General features: G+C 34.7%; 1 protein-coding gene and 1 long non-coding RNA gene across 2 annotated transcripts in view; one reads left to right on the top strand and one right to left on the bottom strand.

Moving 5' to 3' along the window:
- Positions 1-17358, bottom strand: part of LOC311071287 (A disintegrin and metalloproteinase with thrombospondin motifs 20) — a 102288-nt gene that overhangs the window by 156 nt on the left and 84774 nt on the right. Inside the window, exons 29-38 of the mRNA XM_084095606.1 lie at positions 12641-12808; positions 11174-11347; positions 10014-10184; positions 8265-8456; positions 6871-6985; positions 6227-6416; positions 5165-5298; positions 4163-4254; positions 3150-3254; positions 1-1749 (exon numbers count right to left, since the gene is read on the bottom strand). The exon at positions 1-1749 is cut by the window's left edge and continues 156 nt beyond it. Coding sequence (XP_083951732.1) covers positions 1660-1749; positions 3150-3254; positions 4163-4254; positions 5165-5298; positions 6227-6416; positions 6871-6985; positions 8265-8456; positions 10014-10184; positions 11174-11347; positions 12641-12808 — 1431 coding nt within the window. The 3' untranslated portion in view covers positions 1-1659. The remainder of the gene's footprint in view (positions 1750-3149; positions 3255-4162; positions 4255-5164; positions 5299-6226; positions 6417-6870; positions 6986-8264; positions 8457-10013; positions 10185-11173; positions 11348-12640; positions 12809-17358) is intronic.
- LOC311071316 overlaps positions 1-17358 on the top strand; it is a 171532-nt gene that overhangs the window by 136463 nt on the left and 17711 nt on the right. The gene's annotated exons all lie outside the window — the stretch shown is intronic.

The raw sequence follows: 17358 nt of genomic DNA, 5'->3' as shown, positions 1-17358 counted from the left end.
CAACGAGTGGAAAACAAGCCTCGTTTTTCATTCCACCAAGATGCAAAACGTCAATCTTCACACTTCAAGTATGAATATTAAAAACACACATTTCACAAAGCTGAACTGTTAATATACAGGTGTAAATATTGTCTACACGACTCTTGGCACACAGTGCATCATATAGTCCTTTAATTTCTGATACAGACCTTATATAGTTCAGTTGTCTATCAACACAATGATAGTCAAAGGTTCGTTAGCTGCTCGTAGATGATCCGTTATACTGGAGGTTAACACAGGCTCAAACTCAATATCCTTCAACTTATATTAGCATACATTACGCGTGATCAAGCAGACTTTGGTTGAAAGCGGAAAGTCTCTTATAGTTCAAATGATTTATTCTACTGCTACTTAAGCATTAAAAATACTTCTCAGGTATTTACATACAGTAAAGAAGCATCCGAGTTAAAATACCTGTCAAACTAACCATCCTGCTGGAGGTTAAAGGTCATTTCAGTAGTAAAAACATAAAAACAGCACCGTTACACTGTAAACCTCTTGTTAATGACAAAAGAAAATGATCAATATTTCATAATACGCTTTCCTGTCATGACGTAATATGACATATGTACATTTAATTACAGAATAAATATTGTCAAACATAAATAACGTACAAACGCATGATTATGAGAGGTAGGGTTATGCCATTTTAATTCGATCTACTTTAATCTTCCCTTCTAATAAAACTGGAGTGAAGCTCGTCTGAACAAAGTACTAAATCTAGCCCATCTAATGTGTCAAATAATTGAATTTTGTGACATTATATCTGAGTAAGGATGGGTTTTAGAGTCTCCTAACTTGTCAATTAGTTATTCAACTAAACCAGCTTAACCCAGCTGGTTTTATCTAATTATTGCTTCACATTGTTCTGTTTTCAATCAGATTAGTAACCGTTTAAAAAGCAAAAGCACATGCTTGATCAGTTTGCTCTTAGCACCGTAAATGATGGCAGCATACTATTAAATATTATTAAAAACTATCATATATTAACCAGGACAATCTTTTACATTTTCAGGCATTTTACATTAAAGACAATTGTCAAGATTTCAGTAGTGCTAGTCTGCAGTGTTTTCTGGATTGTCATAACCATGTTAAATGTAAAACGTTCAAATACACAAAACATTCAATTATTTGTATTTTCATATCAAGCTGATTGCTGTCGTCAGGCTCTTTTACGCTTAAACGACTCGTTAACAGTGTGTTTTACATGCAGTAGTTCATATCCATCTGGACAAACAGCAGATATACTGAATTATACAATATTTTGAAATTGTTCATAAATCCCTTTACGTCCAAAACGCTGCCCAAATAAAGGATTTGAACGTTCGCTACGACTAAAAATAAAGATACACCCTCTTACACTGTTGTTGCAACCAAACAATCACAATTTCATTTGGTTCAACGGTATCTTGACTGACCAGATCAATCAAGTTTTTCCATTAAAAAACAAATCCGTTCTGCATCCTGGTTCTTGGAGAGACTCATTCATTTGGTTCTCGTTACTTTCGGGACGTCGAAAAGGTTTCTGAAGGCTTACCGTAGCTGCCAGACGCAAAGTGAGATTTTCTGACGCGTTCTGTTCACTGGAACACGAAGGACAAAGTCACATTGACATTTCTCTCACTGGATTTCGACAGAAAGTCCCGTATGAGGATGAGGAAGACATTTCCCACAGAAACCACCACAGCGCCCGTAGATTCTGCTGCCGTCCTGCGCAAGATGCGGGAAAGAAACAATAAAATAAAGATTATTAAGTCACTGCATACAGCAACAACAATAATAATAAATATAGCCGCAAGCAACCATTAAGTGGCCAAGCACAACAAAGGCATGATGAGTTTTGCAAGCATGGCTGGAAGAACTGCAAAAATGAGTAGTTAAAGACATTTTAAGATTATTTTAGTCAAAATGGCTGGAAAATCACAAATGCAATCACTTGTAATATGATTAAATTGCTTATCACTTTTGGCCAATAGATGGTGATGTTACCAAACTGATTTTGTGAATTATCTTGGCATCATGCCATCAAATTTGCTGATGCATTATTTGAGAATGGTTAACAAGTTTTTAATAAGTTTTTGCTGTCATGGTCTGAAGATAATCTGAGCCGAATTTGTCTTACAGCATACAGCATTTTACAACAAATTCAAAACGGCTAATATGGGAAAATTGGGTATTACTTGACTTGGTTTGCTGCACTGAATCAAAAAAAAAAAAAAAACAGTTTTATGATTTCTTGGCAAACCGTTCAAAAGTTATGAAAAAAAAACAAAAAAACAGTTTGCCCAGAAATTATATAACTTTTTTATTTTTTTTAATAATTTATTTTTTGATTCAGTGCAGCATACAAAGTCACAAAGTCACACAAGTAATACCCAATGTTCCCATATTGGCCATTTTAGCCCATATTAGCAATTTTTTCCCCTATTGGCCTAACCCTATGAAAAATGGCTATTTGTTTCATATCTCCTGACCAGTAGGTGGCGCTGAGCTGAAACTCTGCATGTTGCCTCAGGTCATGGTTGTGATGACATGTACCAATATTCGTCTCAATACGCTAAAGCGTTGTGGAGATACAGTCTTACGTCCATTTTGACGTGCTCTTCGTTTAATTTGTTGGCACGTTATTCGAGAACGGTTTGGTTTATCACAAAGATTTTAATAACTTTTGCCAGCATGGTCTGAAGATGATCTGTGCCAATTTTGGTGAAAACCTGACAAACTGTCTAGAAGGTTCTTTTGTGGAAAATTTAAAATGGCTGAAAAATGTATGTCATGAGCCGAGGAATCAGTGGAAAAAAATAATTTTATTTCTTGCCCTTACGGCTCAAAAGTTATTATCATAAACACAAGTGCAAAATCAGACAGTAGGTGGCGCTAGAAGGATTGAGTCAGAGACTCCAAATTTGCGGTGGTTAATGTTCAGTCTGTCCTCTATCAGTGTGCCAAATTTAATACATTTCCCACCAGAGGTTCTATGGGCAGCCAAAGACTCAAGAGTGGAAGAAGAAGAAGAAGAAGAAGAAGAAGAAGAAGAAGAAGAAGAAGAAGAAGCTATAGACTAACTATAGCAATAGTACTGTATATAATAACGTCAGGTGGTTCCTCACCTCTGAGCGGTGAACTTTGAGCGTGACGTAGTTGCCTTGAGAAACCCATTTAGTGGATTCTGCGACCTTTAGTCCCGTTCCACTGAGATTTATACTAAACTGACCCTAACCAATCAGAGAAGAAGAGACAATTAAAACAAACATTCGCAGACCATTTCACTTCCGTTACATGATGTACACTACTGTTCAATTTAAAAATGAATTAATTACCCCACTGAAAAAAAGAAAGAAGCTGCTTTTAGCTAGTCTCTCCGGCTGGTTTTAGAGGGTTTTGGACACTTTTTTTAGCTGATCAAGTTGGGAGACCATCTTAAATCAGCTTGGTCAGCTTGGCCAGCCTGGAGACCAGCTTAAACCAACTACTTTTAGATTAAAACAGCATATACAACCTGGTTTTCGCTATTTTCTTTCAGCAGGGTAATTAATGCTTTCCAGTTTAGGCTGGTTGACTGGTTTAAGATGGTCAAGTGGCTTAAACCCCTCTAAAACCAGCTGGAAGATCAGCTAAGACCAACCAGTTGTTCTTTTAGGAGGGTTTATTCATCAAGGACGCATTAAATTGATCAAAAATGGCGTTAAAGACATTTATAATGTTAAAAGATTCTATTTCAAATAAATACTGTTCTTTTTAACTTTCTAATTATCAACGAATACTGAGAAATAAAACATATCAGTTTCAACAAAAATCTGAACTGTTTTCAACACTGATAATAGTCATAAATGTTTCTTGATCATCATATTAGAGTGATTTCTGAAGGATCATGTGACACTGAAGACTGGAGTAATGATGCTGAACATTCAGCTTTGATCACAGGAATAAATTACACTTTAGAAAACAGCTGATTTACATTGGAATAATATCTCACAATTTGTACTGTATTTTTGATCAAGTAAATGCAGCAGAAGAGACTCTTAAACATTAGTGTGCTTCCACTTCCAGACATTAGCACAGGGCTGGATTCAGCCAGTGAAACTGTGTGTTTTGACTGATTTGTCTCAGTGTAATGCTGCACCTGAGGACATTTAGCGGCGCTGTAACAGTCTCCTGCGGACGCGAACGGGACCGAGCGACCAAACAGAGTCTGACTGAACTTCACATCAGTCGCTGAAACACAATAAACACAATCAGACATTAAACACAATCAGTTTACTGAAGTGCATTTGCACTTTACAACAAGGTTTCATTTGTTAACAATGAACAAAAACTCCTACAGCATTTATTAATCTTAATGTTCATTTCCACATGTATTAGTTAATATTAGTTAATAACTTTTATAAACAAGTGTATTTATATCAACTAACATTAACACAGATTAATAATGCTGTAAATATATATTGCTAAAGTATTACGTTAACAAATCAGACCTTATTGTAAAGTGTTACAGTATACAGTCAAACCAAACTTTATTCAGACATCTTCAACATTTCTCACATTATCACAGTTTATTCGCTATAGTTTCTAAAATGGTAATAAAATATGAGCAGAGCTCAGTTGATATTTGACTGGTTTTGTCCGTCCTTCTGTTAGACTGTCTCACACATGAATTATGTTGAATATCTGTCAGCTGTTAAATTTAACTACACAATTAGATAATACCAGTTTAGCTCAACCAGTGACCAAGCAATGCTTCATTGTGTTCAGTCTGTGTGTAAAAAGAGCATTAGCAATTAAAGAAAACACACTTCAGCAAAACATGATCAGCTCAAAGTGTCTGGATCATTTATGGCCCCAAATGTCACTGGTAGTCACTGTATGAAGAATTATTGGGTATAATATGTCACAGTTTACTTTATTCTGCTCTCCTCACTTACAGAAATGAACTATATTGTCCTGCACACACTAGTGAAACAATATCAAAAATGATATCTGGTGTCTGAATAATTTTTGTTTGGACTGTATATTACTTTATTATATATTTATTTATGTATACACACATTATTTTCATATTTTCTGAATACTTTGGTTTGACTGTATGTGTGCCTGAGGTAAAGGTCTGCAAACGTCGAGGACTCACTGATGATGCGCATGCTGGGAAGATCGAGCCTCACGCGCTGGAAGACGGTGTATCCGGCCGAAGCGTAATCGTTCCTGCACTCGCAGTCCTGGCGACGGCTGCCGTTATACGGGCACTCAAACGGGTTCTGGAGTCTGGGAAGAAACGGGAAGAAACGGGAATACCTACTTCTGAATCCAGACATGCTGATTATACTGTAGAGGTCAAACGTTTGGAACAATTAAGATTTTTAAATTAGGTTTAAAGAGTCTCTTCTGCTCACCAAGGCTGCAGTTATTTGATCAGAAATAATGTAAAAATTGTGAAATATTATTATAATGTAAATCATCTGTTTTCTATGTGAATATACAGTAAAGTGTAATTTATTCCTGTGATCAAAGCTGAATGTTCAGCATCATTACTCCAGTCTTCAGTGTCACATGATCCTTCAGAAATCACTCTAATATGATGATTTGATGCTCGGTTAATATATTTATGAAATATATTTATATAAAAAAGGAAAAAAAGAAATATATATATATATATATATAAAATATTATTTCATAAATATATTAAAATAATAATCTATACAATGACTTATTCATTATTTTATTATTTATTATTTCGATTATTAGTTTTAATTAAAATACAATTTTATATATATATAAATATACTGTATATATATATATATATATATATATATATAAAATTTCATTATTTTTATTTTTTAAATTATAATTGCAAAAATTATTTATTCATCTATTAATTAGTTTATTATAAATATACATATATAAAAAACACTGTGACTGTGTGAGTCAGTACTGTAGTGTGTTCAGTGCTCAGTGTTTCTCAGGTGTGTGTGCTCAGTGTTTCTCAGGTGTGTGTGAGTCAGAACTGTAGTGTGTTCAGTGCTCAGTGTTTCTCAGGTGTGTGTGAGTCAGTACTGTAGTGTGTTTAGTGCTCAGTGTTTCTCAGGTGTGTGTGAGTCAGAACTGTAGTGTGTTCAGTGCTCAGTGTTTCTCAGGTGTGTGTGAGTCAGAACTGTAGTGTGTTCAGTGCTCAGTGTTTCTCAGGTGTGTTTACCTGTACCCGTACACCTCTGAGTAGTTGTCGGTCTGTCCGCTGCGCAGCGTCACGTACTCCTTCGGGAAAGCGCTGTGCATCTCGGCACAGTAAACACGCAGGATTCTGGAGCGAACTGTGATGTGATGTTCTCCGTCTCTCCTGACGCCTCCCTTCACCTGGAGCTGCCGGCAGCTGGAGAGGAGTTCACCTGAGCACACACACACACACACACACACACACACAGGTGAGCTCACAGAGTCTGCGTGTAGCTGTGTAGCTGCGTCTGCCTCACACTCACAGTCTGTCTGCCTGCAGATGGCGCTAGACTTACTTACACACACACACACTCTCTCTCTCTCTCTCTCACACACACACACACACACACACTCACAGTCAGTCTGCCTGCAGGTGGCGCTAGACTTACTTATACACAGTCTCTCTCTCTCTGTCTCTCTCTCTCTCACACACACTCACAGTCGGTCTGCCTGCAGGTGGCGCTGGACTTACTCACACACTTTCTCTCACACACACAAACACACACACACACACACACACACACACACACACTCAGTCTGCCTGCAGGTGGCGCTGGACTCACACACACATTCTCTCTCTCTCTCTCTCTCACACACACACACACACACACACACACACACACTCACAGTCGGTCTGCCTGCAGGTGGCGCTGGACTCGGGTTGGCTGGACGATGAGCAGGTCTCAGCGCCGACACACTCCACCGTCCTCCGCATTACTCCAGCGCCACACGTCTGAGAGCACTGAGACACAACACAACACACGTCAGGCCCATAGCACACAGAGAGCAAGCTTATGTGTTGCATTACAATATTGCGTTACTCCCAAAAAAGTAATTAACTGCATTACTTAGTAACTTTTTATGAAAAGTAATGCGTTACAATATTGCGTTACATAGTTACTTTTTATGAAAAGTAATGCGTTACAATATTCCGTTACTTAGTAACTTTTTATGAAAAGTAATGCGTTACAATATTGCGTTACATAGTTACTTTTTATGAAAAGTAATGTGCTAAAATATTGCGTTACTTAGTAACTTTTTATGAAAAGTAATGCGTTACAATATTCCGTTACTTAGTTACTTTTTATGGAAAGTAATGCGTTACAATATTGCGTTACTTCGTTACTTTTTATGAAAAGTAATGTGTTACAATATTGCGTTACTTAGTAACTTTTTATGAAAAGTAATGCGTTACAATACTTTTCCATTACTTTTTCTCACCTGGGCTGGGCTTGCTTGTTTTTTTTTTTAATAACAACAAAAAAGTTCTATTTTTGGCAAATGTAAAGGCCCTTTCACACCAAAAGTGAAATGAATAAGCCTCAGACTGAAGGAAATGCATATTTACTCCTGTACAGTAGATGCATATTTAAAACTTTCAGCTGCTGTTCTGGATTAAAGAACAATAGGATACAGTAGAAGGAAGTTCAACACTCTTTATTTCTAAATCTAATCTAAAGTAATTTTTGCTTATTAGTATGGTTAAATTAGATTGAAGGTCAGCAGCAAAGACATTGGTTCATAAAGTGAGATTAAATACATAAAGTATTTATGTAATTGAATATAGTTAATTATAAACATTTTGCATACAATTCTGAAATTTCATTTTACTGTTTTTATTCATTTTGAGGAATATTGAATAAATGATACTGAGTAAATGCATGTTCACATTTAGTCTAGAACTACAATAACCATCATGCTCACACACAACACCTCCTCACTGTATTTCTCTCAACTCAAGCGACTTGAAAAAGTAATCTGATTACGTAACGCAAGTTACTTGAAAAAGTAATCTGATTACGTAACGCAAGTTACTTGAAAAAGTAATCTGATTACTTAACTCAAGTGACTTGAAAAAGTAATCTGATTTCGTAACTCAAGTTACTTGAAAAAGTAATCTGATTACTTAACTCAAGTGACTTGAAAAAGTAATCTGATTTCGTAAGTCAAGTTACTTGAAAAAGTAATCTGATTACTTAACTCAAGTTACTTGTAATGAGTTACCCATCACGGGCCCTCACCTGACTCCAGGGGCCGGCGCTCCAGGCTCCAGCTGATGGACAGGCTGGGAGTCGGCAGGGTCTGCTGTCGGTCGGCCGGCGCTCGCTACACTGAGAGAACGACTGCAGGTCAGAGGTCAGCCGGAGGTCAGAGGTCACGGCAGAGCAACGAACCGCCCGGCGCTGGAGTCCAGAGCCGCAGCTCACCGAACACTGAACACACATCAACCACACTCCTCATCATACAGGAACACTGGGAGACCATTATAATGTGTATGTGTATGAATTTGGTAACACTTTACTTTATTTTACTTTGTCCTTGTTACATATATTGTACTTACCATAGTAATAACAGTAAGTTATGCAAAATGACATGCAACCAACCCTCAACTAAATCCAAATCCTACCCTAACCCTATAGTAAGTACATGCTTAATATTACTCAGTACCTAAATATATAATTACACTGTAACAATGACACCTGAAAATAGTGTAACACTTTACAGTAGTTTACATTAGTTAATGTAGTAACTAACATGAACTAACAATCAGCAATACATTTGTTACAGTATTTATTAATCTTTGTTCATATTAGTTAATAAAAATCCAGCTGTTCATTGTTAGTTCATGTTAGTTCACAGTGCATTAACTAATGCTAACAAACACAACCTTTGATTTTAATAACGTATTATTAAATGTTTCAATTAATATTAACTAAGATTAATTAATGCTGTAGAAGTGCAGTTCGTTCTTAGTTCATGTTAACTAATATTAACTAAAGAACCTTATTGTAAAGTGTTACCATGATTTTTTATAATTATTTGTATTACTATTATTTTATTATATAATGAACTGATTAAATATTATTATTTAACTAACTTTGTTAACTATTAACTAATTAACCAATTAATTAATTTTTCATTTATTTATGTAAATTGCAGCAGCAAGTGAAGGGATTTAATTATTTTAATATTTATTTATGATTTCAATTGTATGTGACTTTGACGAAGCAAATTAAGGAATTCCATTTCTTTTATATTCAATTATTTATTATTTGTTGTGCGTTTGAGTTATTTTAACATTTATTTATTTCTTTTTTATAAGAATTGGAGCAGAAAGTGAAGCAATTTAATTAATCATTTATTTATTTTATTATTTATTTAAAACAATTAAGTGGAATTTGAACAACAAGTGAAACTATTTATTTATTGGAGGCACATGTAAAGAAATTTCATTATCTATTATTTATTTATTTATTATTTTATTTTTTTAATTATTTATTTGTTTATATTTATACATTTCATTATTTTTTAAGATTTCTTTATTATTTGGATTTTTTATATGAATTTGAGAAACAAGTGAAGAAATGTCATTATTTTAATAAATATTAATGTATTATTTATATTTTATGTGAAATGGCACAAATAAATTAATTCATTTATGTATGTATTTAAAAAATATATATTTATTTTTTATATTAATTTGAACAGCAATTGAAGAAATGTATTTATTCTAATATTTATTTATTTAAATTTTTTAGTGTGAACTGGAGTAGCAAATGAAGCAATTTAATTATTTTTTTTATTTTTTTTATGTACTTGGATTGGAAAAGCAAGTGAAGAAATTGCATTATTTTAATATTTATTTATGTATTTATTTTTTATGTGACGGAGGAGTTTCAGTTATTTATTTATTTATTTTACTTCTTTTTTGGGAATTTATTTCATGTGAAACTCCAAACACACACACACACACACACACACACACACACCTGACTCCAGGCTGCAGTGACCCACACGTGCTGACAGGTGGAGCTGTGGCACGGCTCGTGTGTGTGAGGTTTGGCTGAGGCGTCGCACACATGTTCAGGAACCACGTTCATCCCTCCGTCCAGACAAAACACTGACCTGGACCTCATGCCTCGTCCACAGGTGGCGTTACACTGGACACACACACACAAAGAAAAATCTTTCAACAAACTGTAATAACTTTCTCTGCATGAAACATATTTCTGCTGTAACCTAGGCTGTGTGTGGTTGGGGAAGCATATTATTATTATTATATTATTTTATCTGTCAGTCAAACAGATAGTCCCGCCCTCAACTCCTGTGATTGGCTAAGAAGTCAGAACACTAAACTGAATAATTCCCATTTAAATCTGCTGGTATTTAAGGAAGGATGAAGTGTTGAGATCCTCCAGAAGAGGGCGCTGTTGCACCATCACAGCTCACACACACACACACACACACACACACACACACACACACACACACACAGGAGAGGCATGTTTGAGGTCAAAGGTCAGAGAGACACAAATCAAGCAGATTAGATGTTAGACGACAGCTCCTCCATAACCATAAACAGCAGAACATCAATCCGCTGTGTTTTATCTGAGACTGTCTGAAGTCTGAGCTGTTGTTCTGGAGATGATCTTATCACACACACCCTCAGCTGAGGGACACGGATCACATCTCCTGGTTTAGGACCAGCAAGATCAGGCAGAAAGCTCCTAAAAACAGGCTTCGTTTCCTTTAGGCTAATTTTTACAATATTTTGGGTTGAAATGGGACTTTTATTCTTGATTTTCTTCATCTTTCTCTACACTGAAAAGAATGTGGAAACAATTTTCACACTGCACACAATCAAAAATGTTTTACAAAAGCATCTTATGTGCATTAAAAGACATATGAGTCCATTTACTATATATATATATATATATATTTTTTTTTTTTAATAAATAATAAATTTATAAAAAATAAATAAATAATAATAATAATAATAAATACATAAAATGTTTTAAAATAAAATAAAATAAAATAAAATGTTTTAGCTGGTGAGGCTGGGAATTCACCTTAACCAGGTCCAGATACAGAGTATCAGCACGAGTGTAACGTGTGTGTGACCCGTGACGTTTCTGCATGTGTTACTCACGTCCCGCCACCCGTGAGCCGTCCAGCTGTGTGTGTGACACCCGGTGAGGAAGCAGGAGCGGATCGACACGGGACGCACACGCTCGTCACACAGGTCATCCCTGACGCGACCTCTGACCTTTAACCTGCAGAAGACCTCGCGGGACTGAACGCCAGCGCCGCAGCTCACCGAGCACTGCACACACACACACACACACGAGCGCATGATCACGGGACGTCTGTGTTACAGCACTGGTGTTGTGTGTGTTACGTGTTCTTGCTGTGATTTCTGAGAGGTCATGATTGCTTCCAGACCGCGGGGGAATGACGGGGTTAAACTGGTGTAGAGATGGACGACCCATGTGACCTAACACCTCAGCCAATCAGAACACTGGGTGGATTTACTACATCTGGGGTGCGTTTCCCTAAAGCATCATTGGCCGACTATGATCGTAATTTCCACTGAACTCTTTTGTTAATGACAGAACTGGCGACCAGAGTTGGCTTTGGGAAACTGGACTTTCTTTGATTAATCAGATTAGAATACTCACATACTGTTCCTAGTATTTTACTTTTGGGGAAAACATTTTGTTTATAAAATATATAAATCAAATATATTTATTGGCAAAATATGTGTTTTTAAAAGGGAAAAATATGGAAGAGAATTAGGACCAAGCAATAATGATAATAAATATCGAGATTAAAGTCATTAAATTTAGAGGAAAAAAGTCAAAATACAGTGTTGAGAATAAACTCATTAAATTTCGAGAATGAAGTCGTGTTTCGAGAAAAAAAAAAGTCGAAAATAAAACGTTGAGAATAAACCAATTATATTTTGAGAATAAACTCGTTGTGTTTTGAGAAAAGAGTTTATTAAAAATTTCGAGAAAAAAGTTTAAAGTGTGTTTCAAGATTAAGCGTGTTAAATGTGGAGAATAAACTATTGGATCAGTGTTCACTGCTGACTGATCGAGGACAGGACAGAGTCAGATCACTCAGACTTTCTATAACCAGGTCTGAAAACGGTTCGTTCTTGGAGTGGTTATGAACTTCTGATCTGATATACAGCACTATTGCAGCGCTCATGATCTACAGTCATCAATGATCCTCCAGCTACACACACATGACGTCACACTTCACTCGCTCCTCGCTCGGGTGTCGACGGATGACAGAAACGCAGATGTTAGATAACAAATGTAGCCTATATAAATGATCTCAAATTGATCTCAAAATGTAATGACTTTATTTATTTCTCAACATTGTATTTCGACTTTTTTTATTTTTATTTAACGAGTTTAATCTCACATTATAATGACTTAAACATTTTTTGTTATTGCTTGGCCCTGATCCTCTTCCGTAGGAAAAATCCTTAGTCTTTGTTTAAAAATATATTTTATGGGAGTACTATGTGTTCATTTACAAATACCCCCCCCCCCCCCCCCCCCCCCAAATAATTTGTTTCTGTCAGACAGGAAGTGAGGTCACGCACCGCTCTCCACTGATTGGCTCTCCAGCCGGGGCAGGGTCCCGCCCTGCAGGCCTTCTGTGTTCTGGGCCGTTTCTGATGAGCGCAGGCCTCGTCCTCCATCTGGGTCTGATTCTGGTCCACACACACGATCTGTCGCTCTTTCATTCCCTTCCCACAGGACACCGAACACTAGAGAGAGAGAGAGAGAGAGAGAGCATCACATCAACACTCCAACAACAGCGTGCAACAACTCATACTTCATGTCTTTTTTTCCAAGCGATGGGAACCACAAGCCACCGTGTTCTGCAAGCACTGGGATTAAAGTCAGACCCGAGAAAACATCAACAATCATCTGGAACCAATAACACAGAGGAACAGAGGAGAGACATCCACATCCGGACATGAGCACTACAAGATTCACGAGGGGACCGGTACATCTGTAAAACTACATGCATTTAAAAATAAAATAAAATAAAATAAAATAAAATAAAATAAAATAAAATAAAATAAAATAAAATAAAATAATGTTATGTAAAATAAAATAAATATTATTTAAGTTTAAAATAAAGTAATAAAAAATAAGACTTATTATTGGCACTTGTGTAGGAGTACTGTGTGTTCCTTCACTAGTAATAAAATAAAATACAAAAAAAGATATATAATATAAGATAAAATGTCAAATAAAATAAATGCAAAATAAAAAACAATAAGGCATGACTTATTATTGACAATTTTGGTGTAAAAGTATCTTGTGTAGAAGTTCTGTGTTCATTATCTCCTAATAAAAAATATTTAAAATTAAGTATTATATATAGATATAAAACTGGAAAATAATTAAATAAAATGCTGGATGCAATTAGAGGACCGCAAAAAAATAAATAAAAATAAAATAAAATAAATAAATAAATAATAATAATAATAATAAATAAAAAATAAAAAAAAATGTAGAAAATAATTGTATAAAGCCTATTTTTGGAGTCCTTAAATAATGTATATTACTATATATTAAATAAATATATAAAATGTACAGTAATGATATTATAATACACATTTATTTATTTAATAACAGTGTGTGAAGCAGGGCGGGGCCGAGAGCCGTGGGAACGGAACGGGGCCAGATGCTAACTGGACTCTAGTCCCGCGGAGGAGCTCAGGAAGGAGAAAAGCAGGAGTGACGACAGTAAAGGACCAGAGAGGACCAGGACTGGACATTATTTTATTAGGAGGACTGGTATTGTGTTACTTTTAATTGTATATTAAATATGAGCTGGATCTTCTTCAGTTGCCGGTTTGGACTTGAACAAAAGATCCCAGTACTACGTCATGGAGAATAGAAGAAACAGGTTTGAGCAGCACTAAAGAACATCCACACACACACACACACACACACACACACACACACACACACACACACACACATCATAAACAAGGTCATTACAAAGGTATTTTAAACACAGGGCTGCAGTCTGCCAGCAGCAAAACACATCAAAGAACACACAGATAAGTGAGCAACCATCAGATACACACACACACACACACACACACACACAGAGAGAGAGAGTAATGGGCTCGGATAAACCACTCCTCAAAACTCCTAAAGGAAAGGAGGAGGAGAAACGGGGAAGAGGAGAGACGGCTGTGAACAGTTAGTAGTTATTCAGCTTTACGAGGACACACAACTGAAGGACGATCTTCATCTTCATCTTCATCTGAGGACGGAAGAGAGGAGTAACAGAAGAAGAGAGGAGTAACTGAGGTAAAGATGAAGATGTTTACTGTAGAAACGCTGCATGATACACACACTGATCTATCGCATGAATGTGTGTTTGATTCTCATCATCTGACTTTACTGAGCCTTAACTGAGTTTATCTCTGAGACTGATAATACAAGGAAACATGTTCTGCTCATAATTCAGCATTAAGTTATGTTAATATATATATATACACATCTAATTTATTCCAATTTAAATGATGATTATTTTATGTATATATGTTTTTATTTGTTCAGACAGAAACATAACTGCTTGTCAGGCGTATCGGACTGAAGTATGTCAGACTGTTTATTGCTCAAACACCAAAAAATGCATGAAGTCCATAACCAGATCCATGTGTGTTTGAAATCAGACTTGTGGAAATGTATTTCTGTCTGAATCCGTTAGAAATGAGTGTTTTGTGTCGATGAGTTCTGCTCAGTGTTCGCCTCAGAGAAACTCGTTAGTCTCAACAGTTTCCTCAGTTACTGATTATCAACTATCGTGAAAAGAACATTTCTCAAAAGTTCAAACAATGTACAAATTTTCTATATATATTAATTTTAAACTATAATTTTTAAAAAAAATGTGAACACGTTGAATTAAAAATATTTTTAAAATATAAAACGTTTATTTACATTTCTTATACAAATTAATTATTCATTTAATTTAAATTGTATAAAATTATAAAATATTTTAATTAAATGTATTAATGTATATACAATCAATATACATAAAATATAAATTAAATGTTTAATATATATATATATATATATTCTAAACATTTTACATATATTAATTTTATATACAGTATGATATATAAAATAAAATAATATATATTATTAATTTAAGATTTTGTTTATTTTTTTCCTTAAATTGTATTCAATTCATATATATTTCATTTAATGAAAAAATATAAATATGAATATAAAATGACTATACATTAAATATAAATTAAATATTTAAATTTTATATATTAAAAATGAAAATAGAATAATCAAATTTATTCATTTTAAATGTAATTAAATCAATACTTGAATAACTGATCCTCTTTCATACAGACAACGAGTGATCAAAAACCAAATCAGCAGAAACGGCATTATTAAATTGACTCGCATAAGATAACGCAGATATACTGACGACACCGGATGAACAAATGGATCCAGAATAACATAAGCAGATCATATTCATAAACAGATCATATTCATAAGCAGATCAGAGTAAGCACCTGACGAGTGAAATAACTGAGTCTCAGAGTGTTTCCAGGACTGGTTTAGATCTGAAGTGTTGACGTCACGGTGAGTTCAACAAAAAAGTTCACAAAGTGTCAAGAGCTGACTATGATTATAAATGGATATTAAAGAGCATATTTAAGCGCACTTCTCATAGATGAAATACTTTCCCGTTGCACAGCACATGAAGATCGAGAGCCTGCATATGAAAACCACATGAGAGGATCAGACTCTTCAAAGATCTCGGTAAACGTCATTCACGAAACCCTGGCAGAACCTCAAACACCAGCAGAATCACCACACACACACACACACGCACACGCACACACACACACACACACACACACACACACACACACACTGATCATCACACACATACGCTGTGTGTCTGAGGAGTGAACGTGAGTCGACAGACGACAGCTGGTGAGATCTGCACAACAGTAAATCAGCAAACACACAAACACCAGGAGAACGAACACGCTGAGATGTGTAAACTAACTCACAGAAACACACACACACCTGAGAAACATGTCTGGACTATCCTTACAGAAATCACCCAACGCAACTTAATAAAGTAACACAATCCTTAAAATTATACAATCAGTGATTTAAATATTAAATAATCTTTACCAAAAAAATCTTAATGAAATATTTAACTATCTAAAATATATTTAATTTTTTTTAATATATTATTTACATTTTATTGTAAATATTAATTATAATATAAATAAAATATCAATTATATTTTTATATATTCTCTCTCTATTTATATAGAATAGAATTTAAATAAAATAATTTGCATTATATATATATATATTTCTAATTTCTTTAATTATTTTATTTTAAACATTTATTGTAATACCGCATAATATAATGTATATATTATACATGTTCTCTCTAGAATTGAACATAATATTTTTTCTATTTTGTTATATATATATATTTAAAATATATTTATAATTTCTTTATTTAAATATTTAATTTTAAATATAATGTATATGATTTAAAATAATAATAATTTATAATTTATATTATATATAATATAATCATATATTTATATTATCATATAGAATAATTATGTATATGTATATTATTATGTCAATTATTATTAATTATTATTATTTTAAATTCTATATATTATATTTAAAATAATATATGTGTGATTCGGGAGCGTGTGTAAGTCAAACACCCGTGACTTTAGCATGTCATGAACTCATTTCTCCATCAGCAGGGCTTTGTTTGTGTGTGTGTGTGTGTGTGTGTGTGTGTGTGTGTGTGTGTGTGTGTGTGTGTGTGTGTGTGTTTACTCCTTCAGACATGAAGTGCTGCGTTTGTTCAACCATATTTGGCCCTGGAGGGAATCTGTGTATCTTGAGCTCATCACATATTTAGATTCCAGACCGGAATAGTTTATGCTTCAAGGATACGTCTAGATGAGTCCCGAGTGAATCTTCCTCATATTCTGCAGCTATTATATGAAACACGATATATCCAGACATGTGGAGTCAGTCTGGAGTCCAGTATTTTATATAGCTTGTCAAGTTTATATATCCATATTAAAATGATCAACTGATCCCTAAACAAAAAGCCAACAAACATTTTCATGCTATTGAAATATTTGCAGTCTTTGATTCATTTTGTATGATTGAATCTGATGGTATAGTTGAATCATTCCACGCAGCTGCTGACGAATCACTGACTCAGATGAATCATGACTCAGATGAATCATGACTCAGATGAATCATGACTCAGATGA

This window comes from Abramis brama, assembly GCF_963993115.1.
Source record: "Abramis brama genome assembly, chromosome: 20".
NCBI lineage: Eukaryota > Metazoa > Chordata > Actinopteri > Cypriniformes > Leuciscidae > Abramis > Abramis brama.
The sequence above is the reverse complement of the archived record's forward strand: the minus strand, read 5'-3'. Positions and strand labels throughout refer to the sequence as shown.